This window comes from Sceloporus undulatus, chromosome 1, assembly GCF_019175285.1.
Source record: "Sceloporus undulatus isolate JIND9_A2432 ecotype Alabama chromosome 1, SceUnd_v1.1, whole genome shotgun sequence".
Classification (NCBI taxonomy): Eukaryota; Metazoa; Chordata; class Lepidosauria; order Squamata; family Phrynosomatidae; genus Sceloporus; species Sceloporus undulatus.
In genome coordinates, this window is record NC_056522.1 from 168,528,848 (window position 1) to 168,546,701 (window position 17,854).

At 40.4% G+C, this 17,854-nt stretch overlaps 2 protein-coding genes across 9 annotated transcripts in view; one reads left to right on the forward strand and one right to left on the reverse strand.

Moving 5' to 3' along the window:
- COPS8 (COP9 signalosome subunit 8) overlaps positions 1-17,854 on the forward strand; it is a 306,096-nt gene that overhangs the window by 236,654 nt on the left and 51,588 nt on the right. The window lies entirely within an intron of this gene.
- Positions 1-17,854, reverse strand: part of COL6A3 (collagen type VI alpha 3 chain) — a 131,437-nt gene that overhangs the window by 91,330 nt on the left and 22,253 nt on the right. For 5 of the 8 annotated variants that reach the window (XM_042452739.1, XM_042452732.1, XM_042452724.1 and 2 more), the window contains exons 2-3: positions 15,516-15,653; positions 5,840-6,442 (exon numbers count right to left, since the gene is read on the reverse strand). In XM_042452739.1, the coding sequence (XP_042308673.1) occupies positions 5,840-6,442; positions 15,516-15,603 (691 nt within the window). In that variant the 5' untranslated portion in view covers positions 15,604-15,653. Of the gene's footprint in view, positions 1-5,839; positions 6,443-12,006; positions 12,625-15,515; positions 15,654-17,854 lie in introns of all 8 variants that reach the window. The other 3 variants (XM_042452754.1, XM_042452746.1, XM_042452762.1) reach the window with 2 other exon arrangements.

Consider the following 17,854-nt stretch of genomic DNA (forward strand, 5'->3'; position numbering starts at 1 on the left):
GCGTTTTATGCCATCTCCTGTTCCCATCATGCCCCCCCTTTTGTAACATGACAGACCCGTTCTAGGGCCTGTGCAATAAACTCCTATGTTCAGCTGCTCCCTCTGGCACAAGATTATAGCTGAGGGGATGCTGTGTACAGCTCTACCATGGATTGGCTGCAAGGGCTTGTTTGGGCTGTTCTTGAGCAGGGATGGAGAAAGAGAAGCTTCTTTCTTCCCATTTCTGAACTGGTACTGCCTAGAAATCAGTGTGGCATTTCAGTTACAACAATGTCACAATCATCGTACTCAGTTTCTAGGCTTCTCTCTCCATCCCAGGGCTGCATTTTTGTTGTTGTTGTTGTGTGCCTTCAAGTCATTTCTGACTTATGGCAACCCTAAGTCAAACCTGTTACATGGTTTTCTTGTCAGCTTTCTTCAGAGAGGTTCTGCCATTTTCATCCTCTAAGGCTGACAGTGTGTGACTTGCCCAAGGTCACTCAGTGGGTTTCTATGGCCAGGTCAGGAGTCGAACCTAGGTCTCCTTGTATCCTAGTCTAACACCCAACCCATTACATCACATTGGTCCTCCAGGGCTGTTTAAAATCCAGTACAAGTTAGTTTAAAGGACTCTCTTCCTTCACCTCCTTACTTGCCAAGCTCTGTCACATCTACTACCAGACTTGGGCAGAAATGCCTGAAGCAGTGGAGTAAAAGTAAGACAGCTCCACTCACTTTTCTACACTTCTTGGTACTGTATAAGAATTAAACATACATAGTGTTGGAAGTAGAAAAATGTGCAGGAGCACTTGCACAAGTGATTATATCCCTACAGATGGCAAGAGAGGCAGAAAGATAGTTTGGGTTCCCTAATCATAGAATCATAGAGTTGGAAGAGACCACAAGGGCCATCCAGTCCAACCCCCTGCCATGCAGGAAATCCAAATCAAAGCATCCCCAGTAGATGGCCATCTAGCCTCTGCTTAATATGTTCCCTCTTTCTCTTGTATGCTCTCCTCCTTCCCCACCTATCCAGGTCTCTGCTCAGACTTCCTTTCCTCCCACAAATTTCCCCATTTTCTCTAGCAGTAGAGCCTAGGGCCCGGTACATACCTTTAAAAAAGGCTGGACTTCATGTGGCCTGTTTCCCTCCAGAGGGACGCCGAAGCCGCCAAACCGTGCGGCATCCCTCCGGAGTAAAAAGAACCCGGAAAAAACGGGTTCTTTTTGGGTTGCCGGGCAAATGTCACGAGTGCGCCAATGGTGCAGTTGTGACGTAAGTGATGCGCAGCAATGTGTATGTGCTGCGTGTCACTTATGTCAAGATGGTGATGCCCATATGGACGGGACACTGCCATGATGCTGCTGTCATGCCATGCTAGGGTTAGGGGCCATGCGGTTGGTGCGTGGTCCCTAACCCTAGTATCGCCAGCCGCACACCACTTCAGGACCGTCTAACCTGAGCCGTGCTCTCCTCTCCCCCAAATATGCAGCCGTCTAAGATAGCACTGTCTTCCCTGAAGACATTCTTTTGCTGATTATTCCATTCACTGGCTTTCATACTTGCCAGCACACACATGCACATACTCTCAGCATTTAGGGCAGATATATGGACAACAAATGTGTCTTTCCCCACTATTTATAGTTGGAGCTTAAGACATTTTTTTCACTACTGTGTTAGGAGAAACTCCTGTTGAATGTTGAAAAAACTAAAAAAATATTCTTCATGAGGAAGGGGCACAGTACAGTCAGGTCTTTGTATACCTACACTGATGTTCAAGGGGTAATGTAGTGACTACTGTTCGACTATCAGTGAAGAAGAACGCTATCACCTGGTACCCTTTCACACGATACAATCATAGCATTATGATTCCCCTTTAACTGCCATCGCTGCAACCTATGGAATCCTAAGATTGGTCAGAGACACCAGATGATTTCTGGCTAAGGATTCTAAAGGGCCCACCAAATGAAAATCCCAGAATTCCATAGGATGTTGCAATGGCAATTAAAGAGGAAACATACTATTATAATTGTAAAGTATAAACAGGCTCCTGCTTTACCTGTATTTCTGAAAATAATATACATGGGTCCTGACTCCCCCCCGCTGCCTAGGACCCTCCATTCTGATGGTGAGCAGTGGTTTGCATGTGCATCACACTGTGCTGTCCAGCACCACTGCAGAGAGTTGTTTGTTTGTGAAATCAGAACAATGTGCCCAGCATTGGTCACATGTCTGGGCACTTCATTCTGACCTCAGAGTGAGTGACTCTTGGAAATGGTGGCAGTGCCAGGCAGCACAAGAAGGCACATTTTAAAAAGCCGCCCGATGTCAAAGCAAAGGGGTCTGGATTTTCTGGGAAGATCTGGAGCAAACAGGGATTTTTTTTAGTCTGCATTAAGAGGGGTATACCACAGATTTGGCACTGAACAACTGTCTGATCTGGTTGCACCAACTCAGTGTTTGCACCATGCATCATCCGGGCTCCCCTTCTACAGGGCATGGGGAACGCAATTTATTTGGCCTGTGCAGAAAAGGCCATGGACATACTGTTGTTGTTATTAACTGCTCTTGAGTTGGCTTTAACTCATGGTGACCCAATGGATGAGACATCCCCATGTCCCCCTGTCTTCATCCTCTCTGCTCAGGTCTTGCAGCCTCAGGCCTGTGTCTTCCCTGATTGAGTTTAACCATCTGACATGTGATTTTCCTCTCTTTCCACCTTCCTTCCATGTTTCCTAGTATCATTGTCTTTTCTACTGATACATTTTTCCTCATGGTGTGGCCAAAATACAACAGCCTCAATTTAACTATCTTGGCTTCCAGAGAGAGTTCTGTCTTGATCTGTTCTAGAACCCATTTGTTTGTATTCTTGGCTATCCACAGTACCCTCAGCACTCTTTTCCAGAACCACATCTTAGATTAGTTGATTTTGTTTGTACCAGCTTTTTTCATGTCTAGGTCTCACACCTGTATATGGAGATGTGGAATAGAATGGTTTAGACTATCCTCACTTTAGTATTAAGAGTTATGTCTTTACACTTTGTGATCTTGTCCAGTTCTTCCCAGTCCTAATCTTCGTCTGATTTCTTGACTGCAGTCTCCTTTCTGATCAATATTTGATCCAAGGAACCTGAGCTCTTTGACTATTTCAATTTTCTCAATGTCTAGGGTGAAATCTTGTAGATCTTTCATGGTCATTACTTTTGTTTCCTTAATGTTGAATCCAACCTTAGCATTTTCCTCCTTGACCTTCCTCCAGGTCTTTGTTGCCTTCTTCAAGTAGTATTACTAACTACTACATGATAGTAGTATCACATGGATGTACTATGGGAACTCAACTGCTATTCAGAGTTCAAATGTCTGAAAGCATAGCAAGGAACAGTTCACACCTGAAACTCCCAAGCAGCTAGTGGATGGAATCACAGTGAACTATGCTTGCATGGAGGCATCACTGAATCACACAATTAAATATTCTGCAATTTTAAAAAATAAAGTAGAATGTCCATGCAAATGTCTCTAGGATTTGGATGTGCAGCAGATTGAGTTTTTGTTGTTGTTTTGATGGGGAGAGGCATTGTGTGTGTCCTGAATAATTTTGGAAGACACTTTGCTCTTCCTTGCTGTTTTATGTGAAACTGCTTTTCTTCCATTGTTCTTCATTCCATTGTTGGACCAAACTGGTTGAGGCTAAGAATTGGCTAAGTGACCTGCCCTGGATGGGGTTGCCTTCCCCTTGAAGGGAGAAGGTACATAGTTGGGACTCCTAGATCCATATCTGTGGCTAGAGGCCCAGGTGGACTGCATAGCTCAGGATGCCTGGGGGAAACTTCAACTGGGCTGCCATTTGCAAATCTTCCTGGACATGGATTAGATATCCTCCTGATTAGATTACAGCAAGGCACTCTGAGTAGAGCTGTGCTTGAAGATCACTTGGAATCTGCCACTAGCTCAACATGCAGCAGCTAGACTACTGGGAACATATGATATGAACCATATGACATGAGCTTTAAAGGAACTCCATACATTGCCAATATGTTCCCAGTATGAATTCAAAGTGATTATGATGACCTTCAAAGCCTAAATAGTTTGGGATGCCAGTTCTTGAAGGGGTGCTTCTCTGTTTATACCTATACAACAATCTGAGTACAGTGGTGCCTCGGGATACGAAATGATCGGGTTACGAAATTTCCGGGATACGAAAAAGTTGGATTGGCAAAAACTGTTTCGAGTTACGAAATATTTTTCGGGTTATGAAATTCATTTCGGCGCGAAATTCAAATGCTGCAAAGTGCAGCTATAGGCTTTCCAGTGCTAACGGAAAAGTGTTTCGGGTTACGAAATTTTCGGGTTACGAAAGGAATGGCGGAACGAATTAATTTCGTAACCCGAGGCACCACTGTATGCTAGAGAGTCTCCTCTGTTTCTACACAGTAGAAATAACACATGATATACAGCTGTGGGAGAGGGACATATCTGCCATGGGCCCCCATTTTATAAAGAACATAGACTCGGTTCAGACCAGCCTTAAGGGCAGAATTGGGGGCGGAGTCAGGGCATGGCATCCATATGATGCATGCCCCAGCTCTGCCCCCATGGTGGCATGATGGCACATGCCGCACCACACAGTGCATGGCATCACGGCACTCTTCTGGTGCTGCATCTACATGATGCAGTGCCAAAAGAGTGCTGTACAGCCGAGGTACTGTGCCTATCACACCCTTTCAGGACGCAAAAAGGATCCAGATCAGGGCTGCTGTATGTGGTGGTCGTGATCCCAATCTGGCTGTAAAAAAGGCAGCTATTTGACAAAAACATGCACATGTCGCAATCCTGATCTGGCTGTAAAAGAGGCAGCTACAAGCCACCCCTTAGGAGCTGTCTGCACAGCGCCATAATTAAATCCTATGGGACATAATGATTTCCCTCCCTCAATCTGTATATGTATTTGATTTTACCCAAATCTGTATGTGCTTTTAGAATGTTTAAATATTTTGTATTATCATTAATTGCTTTGAATTGTTTAAATTGACTTTATTATATACTACCCTGAGATGTTATGATTTATGGAGGGAAACATTTAAATCAATAAATAAACATTATATATCAAATACTGTAATACCTGTTAAAGAAGAAAAATGATTGCCATGATCAGAGGAAGTTCAGACACTTGTGCAGCTGCTGATTCTTACCAATATCTCCTTTTAAAGGCTGATACTAAGTAGGTCTGGGAGGAACACTCCACATTACATAACTAGTGCATGTTTCTGTCAAATGTTACACAACACTATGCAGAAAGATAAAGTATTATCTGCACCCTCTATCATCTTGTCGTTGTTGTTGCTGTTGTATGCATTCAAGTCATTTCTGACTTGGTAATCTTAAAGTTTGCAGAGTAGGTTTTCCCTAGCTTTACTGAACATAAAATAAATTTAACTGGGATGCCCTGGCATTATTAAAATGCAAGTCCCTGGGGCATTTTGTTCAAAACAGTAAGTTTTCAGTAATTGCTTTTAACATGGGAGGAGCATCATCTGGATTTTTCCCAGCCAATACACCAAACCTCTTAAACAAGCAAAACAACCCAGTCTTTATCTCTTGCCCCACTTTTTGTTTTTTCCCTAAGTCTATCATTTTTTTGCACTTGGATGTTTTACATACACATGTTTTGAAATTCCTATAAGCAATCAAAACAGGCATCCATCTTTTGGGTTTGTTTGTTGTTGTTTTTGGTCCTCTGTGACTCTGTTACACACTAGTTATACACACTAACTATTTAGAGGACTATTAGAATAAATCAAGTCCCCCACAAGAGTATAAATAGTTGCATAAAATATAACTGTTCATTAAAAAAATACATACCTTCTGTAAGAATGGTTGGGGCATCTAACAAAATGAGTCTCTGGGCCACTCCAACAATGTTTGGAAGTAAGAGATCTTCAAGTTCATCAAGGTTACGGGTGTCCAGGGCAGTAAATACGAAGCTTCCATCAGTAGCAATTTGCTGAAGCTCTACATTGTCTGCATTTTGGACCCCGATGCAAAATGAGAATATACTAGCTTGCTTCATGGCTAAAATCCCCTCTCTAATGTCATCGCTAGATTCACTGCCACTTATCAGTACCAGGATCTGAGGGACACCTTCCTCTATCCTGCTGCCTCCTGAACGGGTGAAGTGGTTTTGCACCATGAATTCAAGGGCTTCCCCAATGTTAGCCTCCTCACCCCCAAGAAAACTAAGGGCCTTCACTGCCTCTAAAACATCAACTTTTCGGGTGTGGCTGTTCAAGAAGAAAGCAGTTCTGGGTCGATCACTATACGTCACCACCCCAATGCGTACGAGCTCAGATCCGACTGAGAGTCTTTCAATTAAATTTGCAACGAAATCACGAATAGCTGCGAAAGTGACAGCACCGATGTTGTTTGATCCATCAATAAGGAAAATAATGTCAGCAGATTCTTGCGCTTAAAAAAAAGAGAGAAATGCAACAGGTGAAAGCATTAAACAAAGTGATTCCATGCAAGTTGAACAGTGTTCTGACATGTTTCTTTGGAAACCAGCAAGAAACACGAATATGAAAGAACAAAACATGTGATGGCCAAAGTAATGAAACTTGCCTGCAGGTTCTGCATTCTGACTGAATATGAACTACCAGCACATTCATACAATATGAAAAATCAAAATGAGAATATTGATAAGAATTGATCATGTTACCATTGATCCAACAGAATAAATTTCAGTTGAGAACAGAAATTGGATTTAGGTTGCAATGCTTAAAAAAGGGAGAAGTGCATAAAAATGGAATGGAAACATATAGAAAGATTAGAAAGAATTCCTGATCAGAATTCTATTTGCAGCCTCTCCTCACACTGTATTTTATTGGGATTTGCAATCACAGCATACCACTCCCATATCTTCAGGCACCCTAAAATATAATATGGGTTTATTATTTATGATGTATACCTTTTGTAGCTGAGATGTGGTGACCTTTTCTCTTGAACGTTAATATATACTGAAAACACAACAATGTGAGGTTTTCAGACACCTGTGAGCCTGAATGTGTCTGAGAAACACTCAGGAATGATAACACCCACCTGCAAAATGTGACAAATGCCAAGTGGAACATTCTTTTTTTGTATATCGCCACAAAGCTTGAAAACATCTATAATAAGGATGTGTGTGTCCTTGCTTGTATTACTATGTTTTGAGTACTTTGAATCGGCCCTTGGGCTATTCAATAAACATACTGACTATGATAAGGAAGATATGGGGAAGCCCTTAAATAAATGCATTACATATTCTTCTTTAAAGTGCAAATTTCAATAATGGAGGTGGAAATAATAAAATATGCCAAACTAAATGAACATATATATTTAAAAACAGAGTAAGATTTTCAAGTAGTAATGTTAAAATGTTAATTTAATTAAAGATTTTATTATTATTTTTTATTTTATCATTAAATGGTTATGCTTAAATGTACTAACATTTCCATTCTGAAATATAAAATTATGTAAGGAAAATTTTTGCAGTATATCTAACTTACATTTAAACAGGCTGTTACATTCGAATACACTTTCTCTCCCTCTAAACATATGTCCTGAATAGAGACATTTAAATCCAACAGCTTGTCCCAACTCTATTGCAGTAGAGTCCACTGCATCAGCAGAATTTTGAGAAGAATTGGTTTACCATGTTTCCATTAATCCAGTGAGATAAAATCGAGCTAGGCATAGGAACTGGATTTAGGAGGCAATGCTTTATAAAGGTGAAAGTGCAGAAAAATGGATGAGAATAATATAGAAATATGCTTGTACAAATTGTTTAAAATTGCACTTACAATCAAAAGAGATTTCTCATTTTGTTTTTCAAATATGACTGTTGAATATTCAATCATGTAATGCAGAATCATGTTAAAATAAAGGAGTGAAGCCATTAATAACATAATTATCCAACTTTTTGTGTTATAACTGTTTCTGAATGGATCAGCTGTCTCAGCTAGAAGAACCACAAGTGACACTGGATATATTTATCACAGGATAGCTACCATGTGAATTAGTCGTTTGAATTCAGCTGTAGTTAGCTAAAATCTATAATGACTTAAGGGTGGCATAATCTGACTCGATGCACACCTGTCACAGGTAAAGGCGTCTCATGGTGAACAAATGGCCCTCAAAATCCCAGAATCTACTTGAAGCTTTCTCATCTGCTTAGTGATATATTGAAGCTTATATTTTATCCTCAAGCAAATGCATGTGGTAAACACAAATTAAGTTTGGTTTATTTCCAGTTAGGTGCTAATGTTACTAAAATGATGCAATACTTGACCTTGTGTTTCTATAAGTTAAAGTTCATCAAAATGACTTAACTAAGGGGCCCTTCAGACCAGCCATTAAGGCCGGCCTGGGGGCGGAGTAGGGGCATCATGTCCACATGACGCACACAACTCTACCCCCAGGGTGCTGTGATATTGCGTGCCATTCCACACGGTGCACGCCATGACAGCACTGCGTCAGCACGACATTGAGCCAAAGGAGAGCCGTATAGTTGTGGCTATCACACCCTTTGCAGGGCACAAAAAGGAGCCACTTTTTGCGGCTCCTTTTTGTGTCCTGCAAAGGCTGGATTGGGGCTACAGCATGTGGTTGCTGTGGCCCCGATCTGGTGCGAAAGGGGTGGTCTGTTGAGCCCCAAGGAGACTGTCAAAAAGAAAATCACATTATATTAAAAGTACAGTTAGACCAAAATTATCCAACATGTATGCACATTTTAGTACATTCATTTCATACTTAGTTCATGCCACCAATTATGAAAGTGGTTTGAATGAGTTCTCTAGACACAAAATATCCAAGGTAGCCTTAGGAAAACCAAGCCACTATAGCTCAGCCTCAGCTATTTCATATATAATCTAACCCCATTTAAGCCACCCTGAATGCCTTGAGAGACAAACAAGAGGTGTGTGTGTGTGTGATAGCAGAACTATATCTGCTTCAAGTTTCCTGTTCTTCATTTTAAAAATTATGTTTGTGGTCAGAAATATTTTTAGTACTATTCTTCATGGTACTTGGTGTGCTACTACATGACTTGAAGGTTCTGTAAGAATAATCTGTGGGTTATAAATCAAATACTGCTGATCTCAAGGAGAAATATATATAATTGTTGGATAATTTGTCACTTCTGAACTATTATTACACTTCATTACACCATGAAGGGTTAAGCTGATGGTGGAGGGCAAATTAAAGCATGCTTTGTTACACAACTAAGCAAAGAACTTTTGGTTTAGAAAGAAAGCATCATTTAAGTCATTATCCATGATGGACTATAATATATATCAGGGCAAATTCAGCACCGATCTTTGCATTTGCAGAAGTCATTACCATAAAAGCATGACCCCTCATGGATTCGACCATGATCAAATCTGCATTTTAATAAATTCTTTGGAAGCAGACAAACATGTCATTAAATATGTATTTAAAAAAAGGAGCCATTGACATAATAAATCTGTTGTCTTATCTCAGATGTATTTCAACTGAATAGGCACCATGTTATGTCTTGAAAATTTGGCAGTTTATTTCTAGAAAAAGACAATTCTACTTGGCAATCTTCTAGAGGCAGAGACAACCATAGTATTTTTTATGTATATGCTCTTTTTATATAATTAAACCATATACTGTAGTCATAAATTTTTACAGTCTATGAATAATTCAAATAATCCATATAGATGGTTATTTTTATACACTGTATTACATTGCCCTTGAGATGCACAACTCACAATCCAAGTTAATACACTGTTGCATCAAAGTGGGCTGGATGTCTTTTCTGTTCATGTGTCAAACAGAAAGAACATCTGGCCAGGGTAGAGAACCCTACACAACCAAGTTTGTTCAGACACTTTATACATGGGTACTTGTGTTGCAAAGTGGGCTATCAAAGAGATTAAGAGAGGAATGTGTATTTTGCTAAACCCTTAAAGGAGGGAAGAGCCTGGAAAACGTTTAAAGAAACTTAAGGGAATGCATCTCCCTTACATTCCACCTTTTTGCAAGAAATAATAATAATTGGGAGATCAGTTAAAATTCCATTAAAGCTAGAGATCAAGAACCATCCTGGCAGTAAAAAGCAGGGGAAAGGAAAAAAGAAAAACATAGTGTAGGGTTCCTGAACACTTTAAAAAAAACATGACCTTAAAAAAATTAAAACTCAATGAACAATATTTTTTAATTTTTATTCCTTCAATCAAAATCTTTGCCCTGTAAAATGAGCAGAAAATGAGGTGAAAACATTTATTTGGCTGTGTGTCATGCAGCAATGCAGTGATGGAGGGTGGAGCAAATGATGGAGTTGAAGTGAGAGGTTAATGAGACAAGACACAATGAGTGTTATTACAATCTGTACATTGCTATTATCCTGCACCACTCAAAATTCAGTTCTTCTTTTCATGCATTCCAAGGTGTAAAAACAAAGGTCTGAGAATTTAATATTATAGAACAACCAGTGTAAGAAACTAAACACATAAGCCAAGATCCTATACATTTTTAGCATACTTGTGTATGTACACCATTGTAATTATGCTGGAGTCACAGTTGCTTGGACATTTGTGCAATGGGTCTCAAGGCCTTGAACTCATCTGCTGAGCAATGGCCAATTAGCTCTCCACCTACCAAGTCAAAAATGTGGAAAAGGGCTGTTTTTGTACTGGTGGAAGAATTAGCTGCACTTGGAGACACACTTTTTGCATACCACTAAGGAAATGCTATCACTTAGGCTGCATGCACACTGCAGAAATAATCCAGTTTGTCACCACTTTAACTGCCATGGCTCAGTGCTATGGAGTTCTAGGAACTGTAATTTGTTGTGGTACTACAGCTCTCTGACAGAGAAGGCAAAATGTCTCAGAAAACTACGTTTCCCAGAACTCCACAGCATTGAACCATGGCAGTTAAAGTGGTGTCAACTAGGATTATTTCTGCAGTGCAGATGCAGCTTCAAGCACTTATCTTTAAGATCATGTAGGGCCAAAAAGGATTCTAGTAATAATTTTTGCAACATAATTGAATACTATTCAAAGATTCCACTACAGTGAGGTTTATTTTTTAAAAATATTAATATTAAATTATTATTATCATTATTATATTAATTAATATTAGGGGTAGATAGATCTTGAGATATGTAGTTTCTCAGTATTTGGGAAATGGGTATGTTCTAATTTTCTCTTACGAAACTGATATGATCATAAGTAAGGTTAAGACAATACTGCCTTGAACTCAGGGAAGTGTGCAAATGTAAAATGTCTGATAGAGAAGCTACTTGATAAGGATGCTAACCACTGAGGGGCCTTGGATCTCATTTTATATTTTATTTTGTTGTATGATCTATTGCAAAAGTTATGCCAGATCACAGGGACAGATTTGCAAGCCAAAGAGTAACTATATTACAAAAACCTTTGTTTTTAACCCTTTGGATGTGCACCTTCAGGTCTTTCCAGGCAATTTTCATTTTCACACCCAAGAGCTAAGAAAGAACAAGCTGACCATCTCCAATATGTATAAATATCACAGTTTCCTGACACTCAAATCACAATAGATCATGGCTGGGAAAAATGAAGTATTCCTCCAGTGCATCAAGATTAGCAGTGGTGAGACAAAGGAACATGTCCCGCTTGCTACTGTATAAAATTATTATATATATGTGCAAGAGGTTGAATTGTGGCACTCAGTCATTCACCAGTGCTTAAAAAATGAGAAGGAGAGGAGGAGACCTGCAGCAATATTATATTTGGGACCCTTTTCTTCTCCTCCCTCTAACACCCTGTATTGTTTGTACATCACTCCAGCAGTACTGTAAGCATTCTCATAAAAATAAATGAAGAAGTGGATACCCCTTTCTAGAAGTACCAGCTTAGCAATAGAAATAGAATTCATTTGTTGTGGTTGCCTGGAAACACCCTCGGCTTACACATGAAAATTTTTAAGATCACGGAATAGTAGCAATTGAGTACAAATATTGCAATGTCACAGCAGAGGAGGGTTACCTGTGATGTCTTTAATCACTCCTTTTGCTCCAGCCATTTCTGGAGTCACTGATGAGCGAATACTTGCAACTAACTCTCCTACAATGCCGTGGAGAGCAGTAAAGTTCTCTAGGTTGAACAGGTGCATATCAAGGGGTTCACTTGCTATTTCCTTTAATTCCCCTTCCACTGCATCCTGCACTCCAATGGTAAACAGGTTTATATCAGCAGATTTAAGAACAGATGATGGCAGAGTCACATCATCCTGAGATCGTCCATCCGTTAACACTATAATAACCTGGGGAGTGCCATCACTCACTCTGCTTCCGGCAGCTTTAGTTAGATGGTTTCGAATTAGGAACTCTAATCCTTGTCCAGTCTTGGTTCCTCCCCCCATATAAGTCATGTGTGAAATATGGGAGAGGACATCTTGCAAAGTATGATACGTGTTTAACTGGAACTCTGTATGTGGGTTTCCGCTGAACTGGACCAGACCAAACCGAAAATCATTTCCACCCACATCTAATTGTTTTACAACATCATATAGAAACTCCCGCACAAGTTGGAAATGTTCCTTTCCAATGCTCCAAGAGGAATCCACTAGAAATATTATATCAGCAGCAGCATCGATTTTGACATCTTTAAAAAAACACATTGATTCATGATTTTCTAGAGGTCAGTGGGGGAAAGAAGTCTCGCTCTACCACTGATAGTCATGTCCTTCTTAGGAATCAGCCCAAGCATAGATCTCATAAACCCACACATACATTAAATTGAGACAGGAGAAGCTTAAGAAAGAAGTTTGTCCTAACAAATCATTTGTACTTGTTCAAAGTATGGTAGTGGTGCTATCGTCTTAATCTTTGTAATGTTGCTTATTGAAGTGGTTGTTACAAAAAATCAGAAAAGGGTTTCAGTAAAATATTCTCCAGTGTTCATAGATTCTAGTGTGGTTCACTTAACTAGGTAGATTTGAAAACATGCCATGTGAATATATAATTCTCCAATGTGCACACGGAGTATGACTCATACTCAAAGCCCACTGGTTCAGTATTCCACTGAGGAATACATTAACAGCTTCTACCTGATTTTGATTTCACTGAGTACCTTTGTTTGGACTAAAGCTGCTATGCCTCTGTAACACTTGCCAGGTTATCCTAACACTAGCTGGATTGCCAAATAACTACAGGAATGATAAGAAGGTCCATCCTAAGTGCTACATCTGCACAGCAGTGTGAAAAGAGTTAGCCCTCCCAATGCTCACTTTGAATTCATAATCCAGTCTCTTTGCAAGAGGAATGCAAGAATTTGGATCATCTTTATGAATAAATCCAGGGGTTTGGTAAATGCCCATTCATTCCCTATCTCCTCCTCAGTCCTACAAACATTCCTAGTTAGCTTTAATTTACCTATTAAGAATGGTGGAAGCAGCAGCAGCAGCATAAAAGGAGGAGACTGGATGCTGCCACATGGCAGAATGAATGCCATCTAACACTACTTGATCTGTCATGGTGCTATCCTAAAGAATCCTGGAATTTGTAGTTTGTGGTGGCCGCAGCACTCTCTGTCAAAGGAGTCTCAATACTGTACTCACAAAATTAGAAATCCCAGAATTCCATTGAGTGATGGCAGTAAAAACAGTGTCAAGCTGCATTAATTCTGCAGCATAGATTCAGCCTTTGTTTATTCCTCTCTTGACCCACCCTATAAGACATTGGTTTCCAAACTTTCATCCTCCAGGTGTTTTGGACTTCCCCTCCCAGAAGCCCCAGCCAGCTTGGCCAACTGTCAGGAATTCTGGGAGCTGAAGTCCAAAACATTTAGGTGACCAAAGTTTGGGAATCACTGCTAAGATGTCTTAAATAAGGGTGCAGACATTATGGAACATATGATACATGTTTTACTGGAACTCTGTACGTATATTTCTGCTGAACTGGATGAGACCAAACTGAACATCCTTTCCATCTATATCACCTATTTGTATAACAACAACATATAGAAATTTCCATTCTTCTCTTTCTTTCCCTCCTTCTGACTCTGACATAGTGGTACCTTGAGATACAGTAATCTTTGGGAGAACTGTCTCTCCCATTTTCTCTTAGAATTTATGTCTTGATGTGTTGCTTCTGTGATCCTGGTAGGAAGAAGGGAAAAGAAAAACCTCTCACCCTCTCTTTCCACACACTGCCACTGCTAGTCCCATGATCCTTTGACAGGTAAGTAAAGGGAAAAATAAACTTTGTGCTGAGGTGGGATTTGAAGAAAGGGCCATGGGAGAAAGCAAAGACTGTTGGAAACTAACTTGAAACTTGAAATTCCAAACTGGAGAAGAATTAAAAGTCCTTAAAGGCTTACTGTTCATTCTCAAACAGGCTTTTACAAGCCCCCAAAGTTCTCCACTTTATCTCAGGCCTATCTCTACACTGCACCAGTGTTTATAGGAATGTGACACAGGCATTCAATAAATGTATTTAAGACTGGTGTAAAGCTCTACTAAAATCATGCCAATGCAATAGCTTACCAGTACTTACTAATACTACTCAGACCCAGAGCAATACCTTTGCAGGGAAATACATAACTTTTTATGTTGAAAGTAGGCTTGCCATATCCTGCCTGGGGCGGGACTTTCCTGGTTTGGGGCGGGTCCGCACAGTCCCACCCTGGTTTGGCCCCGCCCCTGGGATTCTCCCCCAGCGAGGCCCTGGAGGCGGCTCCGCGATCGTGGAGTCCTCCAAGGCCTCGCTGGGGCTTGGGAGACGCTGTCTCCCAGGCCCCAGGGAAGGCTTGGAAGCGGCATCCTCCAAGCCTTACCTGGGGCTTGGGGGACGCTGTCTTCCAGGCCTCAGGGAGGCCTTGGAAGCGGCATCCTCCAAGCCTTACCTGGGGCTTGGGGGACGCTGTCTCCCAGGCCCCAGGGAAGGCTTGGAAGCAGCGTCCTCCAAGCTTTCCCTGGGGCTTGGGAGACGCTGTCTTCCAGGCCCCAGGGAGGCCTTGGACAAGGTTTTAAAATGTAGGACCTTTTTTTTTTTTAATTTCCTGGCAAGGGAATTTTTTTAAAAAAGGTCCTACATTTTAAAACCTTGTCCTACATTTTTCCCGGTTTGGAGGTCCTCGGGGATGGCAACCCTAGTTGAAAGGATAAAAGAGATTACAGAATTGGAAAGTGAATCCCATTGCCAACCATTTCCATGTTTTTCCTTTCTCTTATCCACATACCATGGGACATGCCATCTCCACTGCTAGGCCTAAGCAATAGAATAGGCAAAGAGATTATAGTAGAGGCAATTGCTATAATCACAAAGAATTGCCTAATGTGAATGCTTTTTCATGATATCCGATGCACTGAGTGTGCTTGTGTTGTGTGAACACAGTGTAGGTCCAAGGATATTGAGCTGCAGTGGGTACAATAGACTTCAGTAAAGAATTGTTAGGGCTCAATGCACTTCTTCTTCAGTATTTCCAAATAACATATTCATGACATGCCCTGAATTATGAAAATATTCAGTTAAGTACTGATGGAAGAAACTTACTTTCCTGTTGTTGGGCATTAGCCATATAATAGCCTGAGAGTAAGAGACAAAGGATTGCTGCTAAGGGCAAATGTCGATGTTTCCTCATTTTCTTTGGTGGGTGGATTGATTTATTTTACAGAGCACCAATTTTTAGATCTGAAATGAAAGAGAGATATTGTCAGAGAAATATCTACTCATACTGAAATCTAAATGCAAAATCAACTAAATGAACCATTTGTATATCATGATTACTAATTTCAAACAAGTAAAACAAAAAATACTGCTGCTGTAAAAGTTGTCATTGTCATTCATTTATGAACCACTCAGTCTACATTTATTATTACCACAATAATAATAATAATAATAATAATAATAATAATAATAATAATAATTATTATTATTTATATACCGCTATTTCTTTTTAGATTATAGCGATGTACATAGACGTTAAAAACAATATAAACAGCAAAAGCAATATAAAAACATCAAAAACCCTCCAACCCCCAGAGTACTATAAGAACAGTTAAAAACATCAATATTAGCATCTTAAAACATCATAAACCAGCATAAAATCCCAATATACAAACCCCAATACACAAAAGGACAATATAACAAACCATAACAAACTCAAACTCGTGGGGGGAAAGCCTGGCGGAAAAGGAAAGTGTTTAGAGTCCTTTTAAATACATCAAGGGAGGTGGCTGTGCGGAGCTGGTCGGGCGGGGTGTTCCAGAGTCGAGGGGCTGAGGTGGAAAATGCCCTCTGAGTTGCTCTGTAACGTGCATCTGGAATGATTAAGAGATGTTTCCCGCCCGACCTGAGAATTTCCGACAAAGAAATTCTGTCACTCTATCTTCTCCATGTAAGAGAAAAGGTAGGCTTAAGTACCACCAAGTCCACATGTACTCCAACTAAAGATGTCTAGCAGGAAGCAACATAACCTCAGAGCTCCACTGGCATCTCTAGTACTTTCCAGTGGCCTACTCTTTGTCATAATTTCTCCCAATCTTCCACTTCCTGGGAGTCTTGTGTGAATAAGATTCTGCATAAACAAGCTCCAAGGGCTGAAGCCCAAACATTAATCCCTAGATTCATCCAGGCTATACTACCATAGGATTTTCTGCCAAAGTTCAAAGTGCATCTATCAGCATTTTGGAAGCACTGGCATCCTGAATCCAAAGATCCACACCCTCCCACTCACCCCACTTCCACAAAGAGCCCATGTTCCAATTAGCTGTTAAGTGTTTCAAACTCTCAAGCCATTTTCCTTTGCCAATTCAATTTACTATGTAAGATTCTGGATTCTGGAAGCATTAATGAAAACAGCAACATATTTTTGTAACAAAGATAAACAACTGTCAAAAGCAAACCAGCTGGAAATAAAGAATTCCATAACTTTTAAAATTCAGGATGTCAGCAGTATCTGAGAAGTGAACCAGTCTCACATATGCCAGCATATGTGAGACTGATTGGTACAATTCCTTCGGTGGTTACTTGCAGAAGATATTTGAATGCTGGTTTGATGGCATCAGGCACAGGAAGCAGTTGTCACATCTGAAGTCTACAGTTATACAGCTAGGAATCAGTAAGCAGGCATGCTGCATATACTTCAATATCAGACTAAGAATAAATTGTGGCCCACAAAAAAGAACAGACTCCAAACTTGAGTTGCCATGTTTGCAGCCAACTCTCAAGCCCAGTGACTTTGATCTAGCACTGATCTGCATTGTCAACAGTTCCACACTACTGGTCTCAATTTCAGCTCTGTTATTCATCTAGAAGTGATTAACTGTGTTGCCCTTAGAAAGTCACACACACACACACACAATATATATATATATATATATATATATATATATATATATATATATATTCTTCAAGTCATTGGAAAATGGTCTCCACTTCCCTTCATCCTGGATTCCATATATATACTCGCTGGACACTAGCCATCCAAATGATAGGCACAGCAGTATCTGAACCAAATCTCAGACTGGGTTCAGGTGCTGGAGTGCCTCCTAGCTAGATGGTTAATGTCCTAAGATTTCAATTTATTACACTGATTCTGTAGACTGGAGATATCAGTGAAATCTAGCATGGTTTATCTGATACTAGATTTTCTCTATTCTGCAGGAGCTGATTCTGGCATATTACTTGCAATCCTTGACTGACTGGTCCTTGCAACCAACCAAGTGGGAAGGTCAGCAGCCAAGATTTAGGCAGACAGTGAAATTTACACAGATTGTGTTATTTTTGCAAATTCCTGTACAATGGGGGGTGACAGGTGTGGGGAGAGTGTACTTATGCTACTTGCCACCACCCTGTACTATAGGTCAGCTTCTCATCACCAGTTCCATCAC